The 19,033-nt window shown below is 43.3% G+C and overlaps 2 protein-coding genes across 2 annotated transcripts in view; one reads left to right on the forward strand and one right to left on the reverse strand.

Moving 5' to 3' along the window:
- Positions 1-8,970, forward strand: lysmd2 (LysM, putative peptidoglycan-binding, domain containing 2). Its single transcript, XM_037690414.1, has 3 exons — positions 1-450; positions 4,830-5,179; positions 8,752-8,970. Exons 1-3 carry the CDS (start codon positions 199-201, stop codon positions 8,801-8,803), a joined length of 654 nt encoding a protein of 217 aa, XP_037546342.1. The 5' UTR covers positions 1-198; the 3' UTR covers positions 8,804-8,970.
- Positions 8,971-9,314: 344 nt separating this feature from the next.
- Positions 9,315-19,033, reverse strand: part of scg3 (secretogranin III) — an 18,186-nt gene continuing 8,467 nt past the window's right edge. The window contains exons 9-12 of the mRNA XM_037690403.1: positions 17,826-17,909; positions 15,966-16,076; positions 14,970-15,065; positions 9,315-10,347 (exon numbers count right to left, since the gene is read on the reverse strand). Coding sequence (XP_037546331.1) covers positions 10,229-10,347; positions 14,970-15,065; positions 15,966-16,076; positions 17,826-17,909 — 410 coding nt within the window. The 3' untranslated portion in view covers positions 9,315-10,228. The remainder of the gene's footprint in view (positions 10,348-14,969; positions 15,066-15,965; positions 16,077-17,825; positions 17,910-19,033) is intronic.

The raw sequence follows: 19,033 nt of genomic DNA on the forward strand, positions 1-19,033 counted from the left end.
TTTACGGCAGTAACGGGTTGCGAGGTTGTGGTCCTCAAACATGTCCGCTGTCTCCCGGGCTGATGAGTCAGATGTAACCCGGGAGAGCGCTCTCCCTGCCGCCTGAAGCTGAACCTTCATCTGTTTTTATCGAAGAGAACCAACCGGAGTGAGAAAACACAGAAAACCCGCGATTTTTTTTTCTTATTTCAGCCAAAGATGGCGGAGTTCTCCCCTGTCCTGCCGATCCGGGATCACGGAGGCGGAGGGCTGTTCGCCCAGCCCATCTTCCCTCGGTCCAGGTCCGGTTCCGAGTCCGAAAGCGAACTTTCTCAGAGCCTGGCCCGGACTAAAATTCGGTCGTACGGCAGCACCGCCAGCGTGTCGGTGTCTCTGGGGGAGAAGTTCGTCGAGCATCGTGTTTCAGACGGAGACACCCTGCAGGGGATCGCCCTGAAGTACGGAGTCACGGTGAGGACAGGTTCTGACAAGAAACCAGCACCTGGTACCACTTCTCTCTGACACATCAGGCTTTCAGTTCTGTTTCTGCTTGGTCCCTCACTGACTTTAATCCTTCCTAAAGTTTTCCTCAAACTTTTCGTGTTTTACCCTCAGAGTCCGTCACGGCACTTTCACAGGGTTTGACAAACTGATGAGGATCAGCAGCAACGCTGCAGACATTTCTGCTCCTCTACAACTCTAAACTAGCTCTCTGTTTTAAACCTTGCACCTTTTGTTGCCATCAGCTCCAATAAGCCCACCAGAAGCACAGCAAGACAAACAACATTCATTCCACATGTCTTTATACTGGTTAGTCTCATTGAGCCACGGGAACTGATTTACAAGAGAGACCTGTTTCAGACGAACCACTGATAAGGTACACACAACAATAAACAGCCATAAAAAAGTGTATATACAATAAAAGTAGTGATATAAAACAAATTAAAATCAAGCCACATTATGAAACCGGGTAAAATACTAAAAACAGGAACATGTCTGCATTTACATTGAATTTAACATCCATCCATCTTTTATCTTTACAAATTGTTTAAATTCCCTTAGAGATATCAAAGTCGACAGCTTCAGATCTTTTTGCAAGGTGTTACAGGAGCAGAGTAAGAGAAGAGCTCTTTGCTGAGTTCAGTCTGCACTGAGGGGATGCTGCAGGTAATAATGTCCTGAGAGCGCACGCTGTAGCTGCACTGACGAAGTGACATGTAGGAGATGTGTGAAGGCAGCAGACCGAGAAGTGATTTAAAGATGAAAATGTACCAGTGAAAGAGTCTGTGTGAAGTTAATGATGACCAGTTAACCAGTGAATACAGGGTGCAGTGATGGGTACAGCAGTTACAACCAGTTATGAATCTTAGTGCACCGTGATAGACAGCATCCAACATCTGCAAGGTGCTTGATTTAACATTCGTATAAATAATGTCACCATAATTAATGGCCGGAAGGAAAGTAGCAGCTACAAAGCATTTCCTAGCATTCATAGTTAAGCTAGATCTATTTTTAAAAAAGAAACCCAATTTTAATTAACGTATGAATGTATGGAATGTAGGCTATTTTTCCATTTTTCACTTTCACCACGACTCCTCTGGTCTACATGGTTTCTGGTTGTTGATACAACTTGTGGGCGTATCGTCTTAGCGCGGCCGCTTGAAACGTCTGTCTGAGGCAAACACAACACGGCAGTGAGCAAATAAAGTCGCAAACGCTCACCGTCCTCTGCCACAGTTTTCAAAAATGCTGTGTCCGAGTCGAGACCACATTCCCTCCGCTGGTCCGAGCCGGTAAATCGAGTCAGTTTGGTCTAGCTTCGTCTGAGTTTTGTTGTCACCCAATAAGCACGGAAACGTATGCACCTCCTCATAGTACCATAGTACCAGTGTTTGTTTATGGGTTGCAATTTTATTGGATATGTACGAGTAATGTATTTTTAAAAACAAAGTAAATAATAGAAACAAATGCTTCAGTTGTGAGGTTTAAAAAAATGGTGGTTAGATTTTTGTGAAGGGGACCCTCATGACTGATGTTGCTCTCTGGCCCAGCGGTGGTCTAGAGTCTGCCGACATCTGACCTTCGACTCTGCTTGCTTGGAAGCTCGACCGAGGAGGTCCTAAGAACCAGTCCGAAAGAGAGTGGGACCATCCAGTGGGAAGACTCTGAAAAGAGTGTAGACTAGAAGACTATAAAAAAATTACCAAAGTTAAGTCAGGTCTTCTGGACGGTTTGAAACCATCCAGAGTTGGAATCAGGATGAATCAGGATAACAAAGTCCATGCTCAATAATCCAGGTATGCAATCCAACATTTTTCAGTCAGGTCATCTGGACAGTTTATTTTTTTTTTTTGTGCTGAAACGTTTCACCTTCCGGATTGAAGGCGAAACGTTTCCGCACAAAAAAAAACACAATCAGGATATTTTAAACCACTTTGATTGCCTCAGAGGAGTCGGCAGGGGAGAGGGCGGACTACAGAAACCGTCTGCGCACCATCAAACTGGTTGACCCACCATGTGAAGGAGCTATTTATAAGACTGAGTTTGTTGTGGCTCCTCGAACTGAACAAGTCTTTTGGATGAAAGATGAAACATTTCAACAAAAAGAAACCGTCCAAAGGACCTGACTTAACTTTGTTAGATTTTTCTACCTGGATTATTGCGCATGGATCAGGATATTTAAAGGCATATGTTTCTGTTTTTGTTGCCTGACAACAGGATTCAGACGGACAAAGACTTCAGGCTCAGACCAGCGGGGGAAGGTGGCCTCAACTCGGCCTCTACATTTTTGGTAACCGAGGCAGAGGACGGTGAATGTTTTGTGACTTTTATTTTACTTTGTTTACTTAGTGGTAAGTTTTTGGTGGCGGCGCTGTGATGACCCACAAACTTTGAAAATTACAGAGACGATGTTGACAGAGTCATGCGAGTCGAGACTGGACAATAGAAAACAGATTTAGGGCGCCAACCTTACGTTCATTAAAACTACCAGGCTTAGCGTCATGCTATCCATGACGTTTTGCCTCGTAAGCTGCAGTAAGAGACAGACCTGATGTGAACCAATCAGAGCACAGTTTCCTCACCCTGGTCAACAGTAATAGCCGGTAAACGCTCCTCTCATGTCTGTCCCTGCTCACTGCAGCACAGAAACTTAGTATTTTGCAACATCAGAACAAGCGTCTCAAGAGTGACAAGTCGTTTGTTTGTCCTCCAACATGTCAAGACAGGAAGTTTGCTGACGTCAGTTGAACGTGTCGTGCGTCAGTTAACCCATCATCAGCTCAAACTTCCACAGAGCTTCTGAAAATATTCTGAGTTATCTCCATATGGAGCAAATGTGTCCTCAAACCGTCACAGGGTTTTGTTCCTCAGCTTAACGTCACAGTTTGAGTTTTGTTCCTCGTCCGGAGCGAAGAGGGAGAATCTGAAGCATCGTCCTTCTGTCTGTGCACGTTGTGAGCATGGTAACGTGAAAAGTAACAGATCTACCAATTTCTATTTTGGTGTGAGGCTGCATCTAGATGTAAGGAATGTCGTTATCGAAACATTTGCCACGTCAAAATCCAAGATGGCCAACACCGTGTGTGTGTGTGCATGTCATTTGAGTAAATTTTACTCTCTAGTGCTTAAAAGTATAGCTTCCTCATATGATTGGGGTGGATTAATCTATGGGGGCCAAGGCCACTATCGGCCACCCCCTGGCTCCTCCACTGCTCCTGTTGGTGATAAAATATCTCCCTCCTCTCTCCAAGATCCGTCATTCTCTGCTGCCTCGGATAAGAAAAACAAAATGAAACCTCCCTGTGTTCTCCTCCACAGTGTAGCTCCTGCCCACCTGAATATGTTGCACCAAAAACATTTAGGTTTCCTTCATTTTCTGTTCAGTTTCAGTCCAGAAAAAAAAATCACATCTCCAAAACTACAAACATTCACTCTTCAAAAAACCTCGGAGACGGGGCACATCGGCATATTGCTTGTTTAACTTATAAACAGTATGTAATATTTCCACCAGTGGAACACAGTTAGAGAACCATCAACGATCTCAACTGAACCCAGAAAAATCAAACGAAAGTCGTCAGTCTGGTTACAGATGTTAACATAGTCGTTCAGCTCTGCACAGGAAGTTGAAACACACGTTTTTTCACACGGTGACAGCTGCAGGGTTTTAGTTCTTGAATTTCTTTTGAGTTTTCAGAACCCCACTCTGACAGTGTATGGGTTAATAATCCTGTAAGTGATGTGCGTTTCAGAGGGGATCTCTTTAACCCTCCTGGTCCTGGTGTGTGGGCTGGATGTGTCATTTGATTACTGGAACAACTCCGACCTCATGGAGCCAGGAAGTGAACCAAATGGTTTCTTCTTCAGACCTGACTGACCATTATTGGATTTTGTACCTGGATTATTGAGCACGAACTTTGATGTTTCTTCTTCAGTCTTCTGCTTTGGATTTGCTGCTTTTTCCTGTTTCAGCCTGACTTCAATCAACGTCTTCTTTCAGCTTTTCCTGCTTCAGGGGTCTCCACATCGAGTCCTCGTCCTCCATCTCACTCTGTCCTCTGCATCCTCTGTCCTCACTCCATCTACCTCCATGTCCTCTCTAACTGCATCCATATATCTCCTCTTTGTCTTCCAGTCAACATGACGAAACAAATTTATTTACAAAGTCAAAATGTAAAAGTGTCGTCCTCTAAATAGTCTAAAATGTAACCTGCCTTTTAAAGTTGAATTTAATGACTTTCAGTGGAATCAGAGGAGGATTGTTATTTGGGGTTCATCTGGATTCTCAGCTCTGATACAAACAGTTTTGACGTTAACCGAAGATAAAACGATAATCTTCTTGTTTATTGCAGATGGAGCAGATCAAACGAGCCAACAAACTTTTCAGCAACGACTGCATCTTCCTGAAGAACAGCCTGAACATCCCCGTGGTGTCGCAAAAACGCTTCGTTTTTAACGGACTGTCTCTGGAGTCTCCCGACGGGGATGGGGACGCAGCGTGCCAGGAGTCCACGGATACGCCCCATATCATGATGAATGACATGGAGGGACCCTCGCAGCCTTTTTCCACTCCCCCCGAGGACTGCAACCCCCCACAGCCTCAGCCTGAGGAGCTTTCAGCCAAAGACTTCCTTCACAGACTGGACTTACAGATTAAACAGTCGAAACAAGCTGCACGTCGGCTGAAAGAAGAGGAAGTAAGGTGAGGTGTAGCGCCGTGCCGACCTTCAGACACGTTCTTATCACTGTAAGAGATTAGCTGCATGGATCTCGTCTGTTTGTCCAAATCACACCGATGTTTGTTGAGCGGGACGTCCAGTCACACTGTTTACTTTTACTGTCAGCAGGAAACGAATTCCTCTGGATCTGATAAAGGCCATCAGTGAAGCTAAACGCTTTTTAACCACGTGCAATAATCAGGAACTAAATGTAGAGTTTATTAAAGGACATTTTCGTTTCTACATCCATTTTATTTATTTCAAACATAAAATCTGATTCAGTTAATCTGCAGTGCCTCTTTAGGAGTCAGCAGAGTTGGTTCTGTTTGTCCCAGCAGAGTTACCGTAGTTTTCTGTAGCAAAACCATCAGAATCAGCTTTATTGTCATTGCACCGAAGCACAACAAAATTGCATTTTAGTACAGCCCGTCCAAGAAATCATAAACAAACGGACATGGGGAGACGGAGGTGTCTGAGGCCGCGGCCTTTGGGAGGCGCTGTCCTTTTCGTTTAGATAAGAAAAAGAGAAACACGAGGGGAGGTATAAAAAAAAAAATCATATCTTGCACTGTGTCCTACACGGGACACCGTGTTAGAGTTGCAAAAAAAAGACCTCAGCACACAAACGGCAACATACTGATGACATACTCAATCTATATTATTCAATACAAAAAAAAAACCTGGACTTTATTTGTAACAGAAGACGTTTCGCTCCTCATCCGAGGAGCTTTAGGAGCGAAACGTCTTCTGTTACAAATAAAGTCCAGTTGTTTTTTTTTGTTTTGTTTTGTTTTGTATTGACATCATGTCCTGGATGACTGAGAATCTTCACCAGCATATATTATTCAATCTGACAGTAACGTGAAACATCAGAACACGACTCTTCATCAGAGACTTTATAAGATGTTTCATTTGTGGATAAATTTGCAGCATTAAACACAATGCTAACCCTGTTAGCTCTTCTATGGCCTTTTCATGGTTAAGTTAGCATCCATGCTAATTATTTACAATGAATAATAGGTTTTCATGCACTCTTCATGAGGCATGAAAAAAAATACATATCCATGTGTGTTTCTGTAAAAGAAGCCATGGTCATTTCAGCTTCACCAAAATCCAAATGCATGGATCATTTTATAATCTGAATCATAATTTAATCCTGAGGCGCCTACAGGATCTTATTCCTACTCTGATATGTCTCCAAACTCGGTGAGGATCTCAGAGTCCTCGTTGAGTCCCAGAGGCTCTCAGTCCCGGTGCTTCAATTTAGAACATGTTCAAAACATTTAGCAGGTTTCAAACAGAACTCAGTGGAGCTGCAACAAAAATCTGCAGGTTTTCTCTGTTTGGCATCACGGACAGTCTCAGTTTGTTGTGCCAATTTGCTGGTGTCGGTATCAGAGTTCTGCTGATCTTTGCCGACAGATTTACAGCTTCATCAGGATAATCCCTGCCGTGCTTCGCTTGTAGAAAATGGAGCTCAGAGTCAGATTTCTGAGCTCAGAAGTGGCTCGTCAGAAGCTGCAGTCAGCAGGAACGAGGTGTGGAAACTTCCTCTCAGGAGACAGGCAGGTGATGGGTTTTGGCGTTCTGTTGCAGGCGTGTTGGGACTGAACGCACTCGTTCCTGCTCAGTCATGGTGGATGGTCCATTTCAGGAGGACCGAGTCACTCTGCAGACATCATTTTTCCTCTTTGGGTTCCCTGAAAAGGTTTCAGATATTTTTAGAACAAATTGTTTCTCCTGCAGGAGCGCTGCTGCTATTTTTCTTCCTCTTAGCGCCAGGAAGACCCGAGTCGTCTGTCAGAGCCACACAGATCATCCGAGCAGTACTTTGTTTTAGACAAAGGCTCATGCTGCTGTTTGTACACACACACACACACACACACACACACACACTCTCACACGGACAAATAGTCGATTCAAACAAATTAACTGTATTATTGTTGTTATTTTGGCCCTCTGCTTTAATGCCAGGAAGGCTTGATCCATTCTGCACATCTGTTGAAGAACTTCTGGCTTCTCTTCAGGTCATTTAACAACATTTCATCAGATTAAGGTCCAGTTTTTTGAAAGTATCGTTGTGTGTTTACAACATTTTTTTTCAAAGGACTAAATCAAGATAATTAAAGCAACCCAAGGTTTTTTTTTTTTTTTTTTTTGAGAATTATGCCTGTGAAGGTTCTCAGTCCTCCAGGTCATGATCAATCAAAAAAAAGGGGCTCAAAAAACAAAACAACCGCTGAAGCTTTTATCAATTCATAAATGTCTATAGAGTCAAATATTATTGGAGAATTTGAAAATGATTTTCTTTAGGAGATAATCTGGAAGACCGTTTCAGGCTTTTTGTTGTTGTAGCATAGTTAGCATGCCTGATTATAACACTGTCTGTAAACTGGCTCTTGTGACAATACATTAGCCTACGTACGCCATAAGTTACTGGTATATTCTTGCTGTTTGGAGTCTTTAGGGCTCAGTCAAGTTCTGGAAACACGACTAAAAGTTTTGATGTTTGTCCAAGATGTTGAATTTAAACTTCCTTAAGTTTCATTAATACAATCCAGGTTTTTTAATCAACTTCTGAAAAAAGTTTTTATTTCATTTAAGAATTTTCGGAGCCGGATGGAGATGGTCCAAGGGCTACTTTTGGCCCTCGGGTCTGACGTTGCCATCTCTGGTTTACCCACATAGGTTGTCTTGCTGCATTATAACTTCTCATGTGATTAGATTCATAACCAAATATAGATTTATTTCAGATTGAGCTGTTATAACCTACAGTCATGTGTTCTACTTTTTATGGCTATCGGTTCTCCAGACGGAACCCAAACCATGACACTGCCACTGCTGTGCTGCAGTGTTTGGGCTGCTTTGAAAATATATTTTGGAACCGTCTAGTTCTGTTTACTTCTCTGCAGCTTTCAGTTCTTTTGGTTTCGTACGTTTTTATTATTATTTTATTATTGATTGTCGTTAAAAACTTTTTGTGTTTTATTGTTTATTTCAATATTTCATTAAATTATTTAATCATCATCAGCAGCGTTTCTATGGTAACACATATGGTTTCTTTTAATGTGACATTTTGACAGTTATATACTATAATAGATAAACTGAGGCGTTCCAGGACATTTGTTTGAGGGACGGACAGAAGAGCGTTGGACGGTAGTGTTGGACAGGGGAGAGTTGGACAGAGGGACATTATCTATGACCGACATCAGAAGCTAATCCCTGATTCACTTTAGTTTATTTCTAGAACTCCAAACCACAACAGAAGTGTTCTCAGGGCACTGTACAAATCATTCACATACATTAAAAAAGCCATCTATCTAAGGAAGCCAGCACATTGTGCTGAATCTTCACTTCGTCGCAGTCTCTCATCCTGAGCAAGCACAAAGGAGACAGTGGAAAGGAAAAACTCCTTAACAGGAAGAAACCTTTATCAGAGCCAGGCTCAGGACGAGCGGTCATCTGCTTCGACCGGCTGGGTTTGAGAGGAACAGGAAGTAGAAACAAACAGAATGGCAGACTTAAACTATCTTAAACTTTGTTTTTGTTTCTCCAGGAGCAGCCAGCAGGACTCCACGGCCCCTGAAACGTCGTACCAGGAGCTTTAAAGCAGGCGTCTACCTGAAGGTCCGACGTGGAATCACCCAAACACAAGCTGTTTCTGTCTCCCCTCCTCCGTGTCCCTCGTGTTGAACAAAGGTCACGTTTGCTTTTATTTATTGACTTCAAGTTGCTCTAATGGGTTTGAATCATTCCGTTTTACTGTCCGACTCTGAACCAGAGGTGAGTTTTGGACCTGGGCTCGCAGGTCCAAAAGGACGGTTGGACAGTGTCTTCATGTGTCCTCATCAGTGTTCCTCCTGACTGAGACGCAGCTAGACGGTGACGTCTCGTTGGCCTCAGTTTATTTTTATTCTCATCGTTTTATTTTTGGGCAGAGTTCTATTTTTGGAGTGTGAATGTAATATTTATGACGTCTGTAAAAGTTGTTTTATTTGTGCTTTTAACTGTTTGTCGTATCTGAGGGAAATAAATCTGTATTTAAGCCACACGGTGTTTGGTTTTTGTACATGTGGATGTCTGCTTTTATTTATTTTTGGTACAAGAAAAGGCTACAAAAAAAGAAAAAGCAACTTTATTTGCTTTTAGAACTGTAGGAAAAAAAAGAAACACAAATTTACTATTTAAAATTACATCCAGGTCTTACAGTCACTCGGGAGAAAAAAAAAATTAAATAAAAAAGAAAATAATATGTTGCCAGTGTTGAGAAAAACGTGTCTGAAGACGAAGACGAACGTGAAGCCACTGAGGGAAACAAATGTTTCCACTCAGGATAATCTCCACCTTCTGTAGTTAAATAAGAATTTGACATTTAATGTCATTAAAATGTGGCTTTTCTGTCAACAGCACTGCAGCTTTCTGTCAATATTTAGAATTTATTGTTAACAAAATATCTACATTTTTGTTTGTTTTTTTGGCTTAAAGTAAAAAGCACTAAGATTTTCTGAGTTGCTCTAATAGTCGTACGTAACGTACGTAAAATCATCCTTTTTTCCTCTACAGTTTAGAAACACACAGATTCAGACATCGCCCCCTGGTGGCTCCAGATGAAATCACAACAACAAGGTGCACAGACATGAAAAAGCAATGAAATGTTAAAATGATAATAAAAAAAAAATTTGCACTGAAAGAAATAAGGACAGCTTATGCATCACTAATACAGCATGACTTGTTTAAAAGAATTAGAAAGCCACATCAACAAACTCCCATAACATTCATTTCCACTGAAGTCAGGCTAAAGTAATGTGAGATTTGACGTAAATTAGATATTTATGAATATGATGGAGCAAATATAAGCAGATGAGTGAAGAACAATAAGTATGAAATCCCATCCTTTGGTACATTTTTGGGAACGTTTGGGAGATGTTGAATATATCTGCCATAAGTTGAAGCAATTCTAGGTAGTCGTGTTTTGTAGGAGCTCTTCTTGTCAGATTCAGTTCTTGGTTTGAAACTGAAGACGAGCGATCCGGTTACAGGCTGCCGTAGATTCTCTTGATGGTGTCGCCTTCGTCTTTGGCGATGATTCCCTTCTCGATATACGAGTCGACCTGCTGGTCCATGAAGTCCTTCAGCTTGGACAAGTCGTAGTCTGGAGACACAGGCAGAGACATTAATGGAAAACATTAAACGATAGTTAAGGTCTTTTCATTTATTTCTGATTGTTTGATGATGTAATGCCGAGACCAAAGCAGAGTGAAGTCCCGTTTATTTCCTGTACATGGGGGGTCTGGACCTGATACTTGTTCTGGGACCATCCTATGGGGGCATTGAGGTGTTAATAAAACTGTAGAGAAGACAAGAAGCTGAAGTTGCACATGATGAGCGCCCCTAGTGATTGTATCCAGTACAGTTTTAGAGCCCAGCCCCTCCATTTAAACTAAAGGGACGTTTTCCAGACTTTAAAATAAAATTACACCTCAGAAACATTTAGTCAGCTGTTATTTTTTTGTTGATTTTCATATATCTCACCTCGCTGCTGTTTTTTCCAATAAGCATTTTTTCAAAATACAATTTAAAGACTGTAACTGACAGCCTGGGAGTGAGTTTGGAGAACTAGCGGACAGGACAATCGAGGGGACAGCCCCAGGTCCCTTAGGACCCAGAAAACAAAACCCCACATATAAAACCAAAGAAAAATTTGTGACGTCGTAACAGGAAGTGATCAGAGTCGGCTCTGATCTCGCAGTCAGGACCTAAAAGAGCAAAGAGCCAAAAACAGGATGTTGCCTCTGCGTCCATCTGCTGCTCTGGCTAATCTTTCATGTGTGTAGGTTTGCGTGCGTACACACACACGCACGCACACGGATTATACCCTGACGGATGTTTCTGGTAGAGTAAACAGAATAAACAGCCTGAGCTTCTCTGTTTTCGGCTGAGACGTTCAGTCAAATGGGAGTTTCATGTTTTATTTCTGTCATTAAGGCAGTTGGGTCAGGAGACGTTTGGACAGATTTTCTGCCTCATTTCCCTGATGGGCAGAAGCCTCCCGTTGTCCTGACAACCAGTCCAAACTCCTGAATGTTAATGAGGTGTCCTACCAACACAACACCCCCCACTGGCCTGCCCCTCTGCTCTTCTCATTCATCTTCTGTGCTCAGACCAAAATCTGGGTCAAACTTTGTTTTAATCTGTAATCTGTCTGTCTTTAACCTCTGGTCCCATTGTTTCAGGTTGAATCCAATAAGAACTGATGTCCACAAAGTGTCCTACTCATGTCCTTCCTGGTGGAGGGAGTGATAAATGAATGAAAACTCATCGATTCATGCTCCTCTTGGTAATAATGAGGCCTTACTGAGCAACGATTTAACACCAACTGCATCCCCCACCCCCAGTGAAACCAGAATAGCATGGCTACCACAGTTCTGGGACAGCTTATGTAAAATGCTGCTTGGAATGTTATACAAAAAGAAACTGATTAAAAACAAACTATCAATCTGTGGACACTCATGAAATCCGTGTTCTGTTGTTGGACTTTTGTGCTAGTCATAGTTTGTCCATCACAAGCACCATGTTCGAACATAAGGGTGTCCATAAGTGCACTTGGCACCAGGACGCTCTAGGTCGTAGATCGATGATTGACTTTGTGTCATGTCATCTGATTTGCAACCGTTTGTTTTGGATGCTCGGGTGAAGAGAGGAACTGAGCTGTTAACTGATCACCACCTGGTAGTGAGTTGGATCAGAAGGCAGGGGAAGATAATGCAGTAGACCCAAACGTGGAGTGAGGGTTTGCTGGGAACGCCGGGCAGAAGAATCTATCAGAAAAATCTTCAACTCGCACCTCTGGGAGAGCTCTACCCACATCCCAGCTGAGGCGGGGGACATTGAGTCAAAGTGGGCCATGCTCGGTGCCTCAGTTGTTGAAGTGGATGCCTTGAGCTGTGGCTGCAAGGTTGTCGGTGCTTCTTGCGGTGGCTATCCTCGAACTCAGTGGTTCACACCCTGGGTTAGGGAGATTAACAAGCTGAAGGAGTCCTATTAGGCTTTGTTGGCTGGTGGGACTCCAGAGGTAGGTGAGGAGTATTAGAGGGGTAAATGAGTTGCAGCCTTGGCTGTTGCTGAGACAAAAGCTCAGATGTGGGAGGAGTTTGGTGAGCCCTTGGATAAAGACTCTCGATCAGCTCAGATGAGATTCTGGCAAACCATCAGACGGCTGAGGAGGAGAAAGCAGCACTTTACTAACACTGTTTTCAGTGAAGGTGGGGTGCTGTTGACCTCAACCAGTGATGTCGTCAGGAGGTGGAAGGAATACTTCTCAGACCTTCTCAATCCATCCGGCACATCTTCCATAGAGGAAGCTGAGTCTGGGGACTTCGGGGTTGGTCCTTCCATAACTATGGCTGATGTCGCCGAGGTATTTGTACACAGGGTCCCAGTTACATCCAACAATAAAATGTAAAAGAAAAACAGTAATAAGATCTAAGATATTAACTAAGAAAAACATCAACTAAAAATACACTAAGCACCAATAGCATAAAAACATTATATCGAACAGCAGCACGAACATGAGCATGAGTCTGTGTGAGCAGATGAGCACGCATGAACACCTCAACATGAAACAGATCAGCAGCAACATGATGTGATTTTTCACAGTGATTATTCTGGTTAGAGATTCATGAGTCTAACAGCCTCAGGGTAGAAGCTGTTCCTCAGTCTAGTGGTTCTACACTTAATGCTCCTCAACCTCCTTCCTGAGGGGAGCGGGGCAAAAAGTGTGTGTGCTGGGTGAGTGGGGTCCTTCATGATGCAGGTGGCCCTCTTCCTGTATCTGGAGGTGTAAATGTCTGTGATGGTGGGGAGAATGACTCCAACAGGCTTCTGTGCAGCCTTCACCACTCTCTGTAAAGCTTTTCTTTCTGCAGCTGTGCAGCTTTCATGCCACACATTGATTCTGGAGCACAGGATGCTCTCCCGTTTAGTATCCTCCCAGAAGAGCTGGAAGAGGTGGCTGTGCTGCTGCTCAAGCTGCTGCCCCCACGCCCCCATTTCAGAACAAGCAGAAGATGATGGATGGAAGAACATGGATGAAGGATCTCACTATGCTTCACCATACTGCAAACACTGTGTCAAAAAGTTTTCAAAATGTCCACAAACATTGATGGGACTTCGAAGTCTCCTCATACAAGTCTCAGGGCCGTGCACTTTCATACATGGGTTTGGAGCATATTCAAGGAATTAGCAAAATAAACATTTTAAAATTAGTCAACAAGTTATTGTGAGCATCTGGAAATAGACTCAAACCAGTCTCAAATAAGTCTCAAACAGGTCTCAAGCCAGACTTCACCAGACTCAAACCCATATCAATCTAGTCTGAATAACTTCTCAAATTCGACAGAAGAAGGATGGATGAACCAAACCTGTGTGGGGAGGTGGTGATGCCATCGGGACCAGTTATGAGACTTCATGTGAGACGCGGGACAAACAAGGGCCAGATTGTTCCGAGGCCATATTAGTTTGGTCCAACTGAACTGTCATCGCACCGTCACACAACTTTTCACAGCTACTAAAATATTTTTTAAGTTTAATTTTGTTGCAAGACCATTTATTTTGTGCAAACAAATAGTGAGTTCTTGGCAAATACTGTATGGAACCAAACACCATCAAATGGTAAATGAACTGCACTTCTATAGCACCTTTCTATCTTATCATGATACCCAAAGTGCTTTACAACACAATCAGTGCCCTCATTTACCCATTCAAACAGCACTCTACTATCTATACAGAGAATAATCAGAGCTTGATCACATTCATACACCGATGGGACACACATCGGAGGCAATGAGAGGTTCAGTGTCTTGCCCAGGGACATTTCAACATGTGACTGCTGAATCAAACCCCCAACTCTCCTATTGGAGGACGACTGCTCTAACCACTCAGCCACAGCTGCCCCAAATCAATACCATCATCCCATCCAGAGCATCTGAGACGGGATGTTTGTGTCAACATGTCACAAGGAGAAATTCAGCAGAACACAGCTAAAACTGGTTTATTTTTAGCCACCACTGCTCTCCAACATTTGCAGTGGAGTGACATCCTGGTTAGAAATGTGCTCGGAGAAATCAGACACAAACTTTACCTTTTTTTTGTAAATGGTAAATGGACTGTACTTATATAGCACCTTTCTATCTGATCAAGATACTCAAAGCTCTTTACACTACAATCTGTGCCCTCATTTACCCATTCATACAGCACTCTACAAGATCTACAAAGCTAACTGAACAAACCATTCTAACGAGACTAATTTGAGCTTTTAGATCACATTCATACACCGATGGGACACACATCAGAGGCAATGCGGGTTCAGTGTCTTGCCCAGGGACACTTCGGCATGTGACTGCTGGTGGATTCGAACCCCCAACTCTTGCATTGGAGGACGACTGCTCTAAACACTCAGCCACAGCCATGTCTGTGGGTTTTTTTTTTTTTTTTTTTTGCTAAAGAAGTGCTCATCAGAGTGATGTATCTGTATCTTCTTACAAAGACGACCAGAAGAAACTTTAATCAGGGAGCAGCTGTTGCCTCATCAGAAAATTCATGAGACGTGAAGCGAAGCGTTTGTTTCTGCGTGAACGCACACTTTTAAAAGGCAAATGAAAGAGGCGCCTCGTCAGACCTGATAAAGACTGAAAAAGGGAGGGTTTGAAGAGGAAAGCCAGCTCAGAGGGACCGGCTGACTGTAATATCGAATGTTGAACATGAAACACGTCTCACCATCTTTCCCTTCATCCTTGTTGTGTTTCTTCAGCCACTCGATGTTCTTCCTGATGGCCTCCAGATACGTCTCCGACCTGCCAGGCTGAGCTGGAGCTTCAAGCACACAATGTTGAGGAGTAACGTTAAAACATGATGAAAACTCAGAAGAACTCAAATTTCATCAGCTGGTCTAAAGATTCACTCAGTTATTGAAACCATAAAATATTCCTAAAGCAAGACTCGTGATTTTATTTTTTATCTCAGGAAACTCAATGAAAATAATTTCTTCTGGTTAGAAAGTACGCACAGCATTTTGTACTTTAACAACTTTTGATTGTAAATGTTTATATTACTGGAAACCGCAATGGATTGTGGGAAAATATTAATCAGCTCACATTAACAGAGTTAAAAACAGTAAAAAAAAAACACAAAGAATAAGAAATATATAAAGCTCAACTAAGTTGAGGAGTTTAGTGTTTGGGTCTAAATAAAAAGTTTTCTTTTTTTTACAATAAAAATTTGAACATCTCCAAATTTAAATGTCTGTAACGATTCATCAGAACTTCTGTAGAGCCCGTTTCAGTGAGTCGCTGGTTAAATCAAAGCTCTAAGTGTCGATGTTTGTTGTACTTTTTACTCATCGCTGTCGGTGTAAAATTGGGATGGGCTTTCCAGTACGGGTTACTGGACTGGCCTAATTCACAGATGAGCAGGCGCTTGGTTCTGATCGGCCCAGACTCCAGAGAGCCCGAGGGTTAGTTAAAACAAAGTCAGTCAAATTCTGTTCAGTTTTTATATTTTACAGTTGAATGAAACAGATTTTATGACGAGGTGAGAATTAATTCAACTTGTTTTTGATTTGTGGCTAAAAAAATAAATAAATCATAAAACCATGACAGGAAGAACTCTCTTAATTGATTATAAGGAAATTTAATAATCACATAAAAGTAACGATTATTCCTGAAGTTCTGGACTGACTAGTGGTTTATTTGTGTCAGAAGGTTCTGGACTGACTGGTCTCGGTGGACGGCTGCTCCTCTTTGGTCGAGTCTCTCAGGTTTATTTGTTCCTTCTGCATCTTGGCCGTCTCAGATTTGGTGTTATCGTCCTCATCCAGCAACTTCCCTGAAAACAAAATGAAAAATAAGCAAAATAAATGAAAACACGGGGCACATTGGAGATGTGGAGCACTGCAGGTTCAGATGAATCCATGAAGGTTCATTCAGTCATCCTGCCAGGACCTGGGTTGGTTTATTTTGTGTTTATTGTTGCTTTGATTTTCACTTTGACCAGTTATTCATGATTGTTAGTCTTCTGCTCCTCTCTGAGCCACTCCTCATTCAAACAGCGTTCCTCCTTCACCTCCTGCCCCGCCCACTCTCACCTGTCCCCAGTGCTTATTTTTCCCAGGTGTCTCCATTCTGTCCATCAGCCCTGTTGAGAAAGACTTTTGGTTCTCACTCCTTCTTCAGGTGAGCGTTATGACTGACTGCCAGGTCGAGTATTCCCTGTGCCTCCTTGTGCCTCCCCCACACCTCCCTTGTCTTATTGTGCCCGCTGTGCCTCCCTGTGCCTCCTCGTGCCTCCCTGTCTCCCTGTGCCTCCTCATGCCTCCCTGTCTCCCTGTGCCTCCTCATGCCTCCCTGTCTCCCTGTGCCTCCTCATGCCTCCCTTTCTCTCTGTGCCTTCTCGTGCCTCCCTTTCTCTCTGTGCGTCCTTGTGCCTCCCTTTCTCTCTGTGCCTCCATGTGCTTCTCTGTTTCTCTGTGCCTTCTCGTGCCTCCCTGTGCCATCTTGTGCCTCCCTTTCTCTCTGTGCTTCCTTGTGCCTCCCTGCGCCTCCTCGTGCCTCCCGGTCCCCCTGTGCCTCCTTGTGCCTCCCTGTCTCTCTGTGCCTCCCTGTGCCTCCTTGCGCCCCCTCATGCCTCCTTGTGCCTCCCTGTCTCTCTGTGCCTCCTCATGCCTCCCTATCGCCCTGTGCCTCCTTGTGCCTCCCTGTATCTCTGTGTCTCCTCGTGCCTCCCTGTATCTCTGTGCCTCCTCGTGCTTCTGTCTCTCTGTGCCCTCTCGTGCCTCCCTGTGCCACCTTGTGCCTCCCTTTCTCTCTGTGCTTCCTTGTGCCTCCCTGCGCCTCCTCGTGCCTCCCTGTCTCTCTGTGCCTCCTTGTGCCTCCCTGTCTCTCCTTGTGCCTCTCTGTGCCTCCTTGTGCCTCCCTGTGTCTCTGTGCCTCCTCGTGCCTCCCTGTCTCTCTTTGCCTCCTTGTGCCTCCTTGTGCCTCCCTGTCTCTCTGTGCCTCCTCGTGCTGCTCCTCAGTTTGTCAGTTTTGCTGCCTCGTCACTCTTGTAGTCCAGCTCCTCAGACTGAAGGAGTCTTTCAGATAAAAGATGAAACGTCTCAACAGAAGAATCAGACGACCTGACTCTAACTTGTTAGATCTTTTAGTTTAGTTTTAAAATAAATGAACTTTTATTTTTGCACTTTTGGTTCCAACCATCAACACGTCCAGGTGAGCGCAAATTTCCTGGAGTTTTAACTGACAGCAATACTTCCTGTTCACACTCGTCACAACAGACGAACACGACGTGCGTTAGAACCTTTAGAGTTATTTTATACTTCAGTGTTTTTAAACTACAGGTTTTAAAGAAAAAAGCTCGTCCACTCGTTTTATTTCAGCTTTTAAAGGATCATCATGATGAGCTTTTTTAGGACCAGCAGAAACACAAACAAATGCATCTTTGTGACTTTTTACTAAAACTGTTCATGTTTATGTTTTATTTCCCACCATGTGGAGCAGAGATGAATCTTTTAAGCTTTTTTATGTCTGACAGGGTCCAGAAAACCCGTTAATGTTTCTGACGTTCAGACGAAAGGCTCACCTTCAGGTCCGGAGGCTTCAGGAAGTCCGAGGGACTTGCCCAGCTTGTTCTTGGTCTGCATGGCGATCATGGCGTCCAGGTTCTCTGCAGGGAAACGAGACAGAACCAACGTTGACTTTGGGTTTCAGCAGCATCGTGTTCCCTCGAGGGAGGAGGAGGATGAAGGTTTCAGCTGTTCCTGTGTGACTCACAGGTTATTACCATGAGAAAAGACCTTTGAAATAAAAGATAATGTCCTTCCTGTGTTTTAATGATGTAAAAAGTGGAATAATTCATGAGCGGTTCACTCAGGAGTAGAATCTATTCTTTTAAATCTGACCGTAGAACTGTTGTTTTCTCTGCTTGAACGTCACTCAAGTCATATCTAAATGTGTTTTGTTGGCGTTTAGTTTTGTAATCCTCAGACGGGTCGGGGTGTTTTAGGGGTCGGGTAATTCTGTTTTTGACGGTGGGATTATAAAACGGAGCCACAGAGAGATCCTCTCTGGATTAACAGGAGACAAAGGAAAAACGAAGCATCACCTCCTCGTTTAGTTTTTATAAAACAGACGAGGCTGCAGGAGGAGAGAAGAACCCCTGAAGTGTCTGAAAGGATCTGCTCAATTCAAAAATGTTTCAGAACATTAATTATATTTTTACTCTCAAGCACCTCTTCAGATGAATGAGTCTGGTCCTGGAAAAATGTTCTTTAGACTGAGGCTCGTTATGAATGACAGATTAATTTATTCAATAAAAAAACTAATGATAAATTAATAAATTGTTGTTTTTTAATAAAGTTTTTGGATCTTCCATTTTCCAGGTTGGAACATGTGTGTTTTAGCTGTTCAAATATATACATACACCCAGCTAAACCTGTTCATCAGTGGGACTGAAGGTTCAAGAGGGTCTTTAAACTTCCTGTTGGTGATCATGATTGAGTTTCTGTTGGACAGAACTCGTTGGACTGACCGACACCCATCTGTCCCCCTCAGATGGAAGGAAACTGGTTCTGATGTTCAGGAACAATCCAGGAACCACCGAGGCTCAATCCTGCCGTGAACTGAGAACTGATGGAACACCAATGTCCCTGTCCACCAGTGTGCCTGTCCACCAGTGTCCCTGTCAACCAGTGTCCCTGTCAACCAGCGTCCCAGTCCACCCGTGTGTCTGTCCACCAGTGTGCCTGTCTACCAGTCTGCCTGTCAACGAGTGTGCCTGTCCACCAGTGT

This window comes from Nematolebias whitei, chromosome 2 (assembly GCF_014905685.2).
Source record: "Nematolebias whitei isolate Nwh7 chromosome 2, NemWhi1, whole genome shotgun sequence".
Taxonomy (NCBI): domain Eukaryota; kingdom Metazoa; phylum Chordata; class Actinopteri; order Cyprinodontiformes; family Rivulidae; genus Nematolebias; species Nematolebias whitei.

Excerpts from the sequence above, each read along its gene's own strand:
- lysmd2 (XM_037690414.1), top strand. The coding sequence starts at position 199 with ATGGCGGAGTTCTCCCCTGTCCTGCCGATCCGGGATCACGGAGGCGGA. Across the intron at positions 451-4,829 it reads CCCTGAAGTACGGAGTCACG|ATGGAGCAGATCAAACGAGC; the intron begins GTGAGGACAGGT and ends TGTTTATTGCAG. Across the intron at positions 5,180-8,751 it reads CTGAAAGAAGAGGAAGTAAG|GAGCAGCCAGCAGGACTCCA; the intron begins GTGAGGTGTAGC and ends TTGTTTCTCCAG.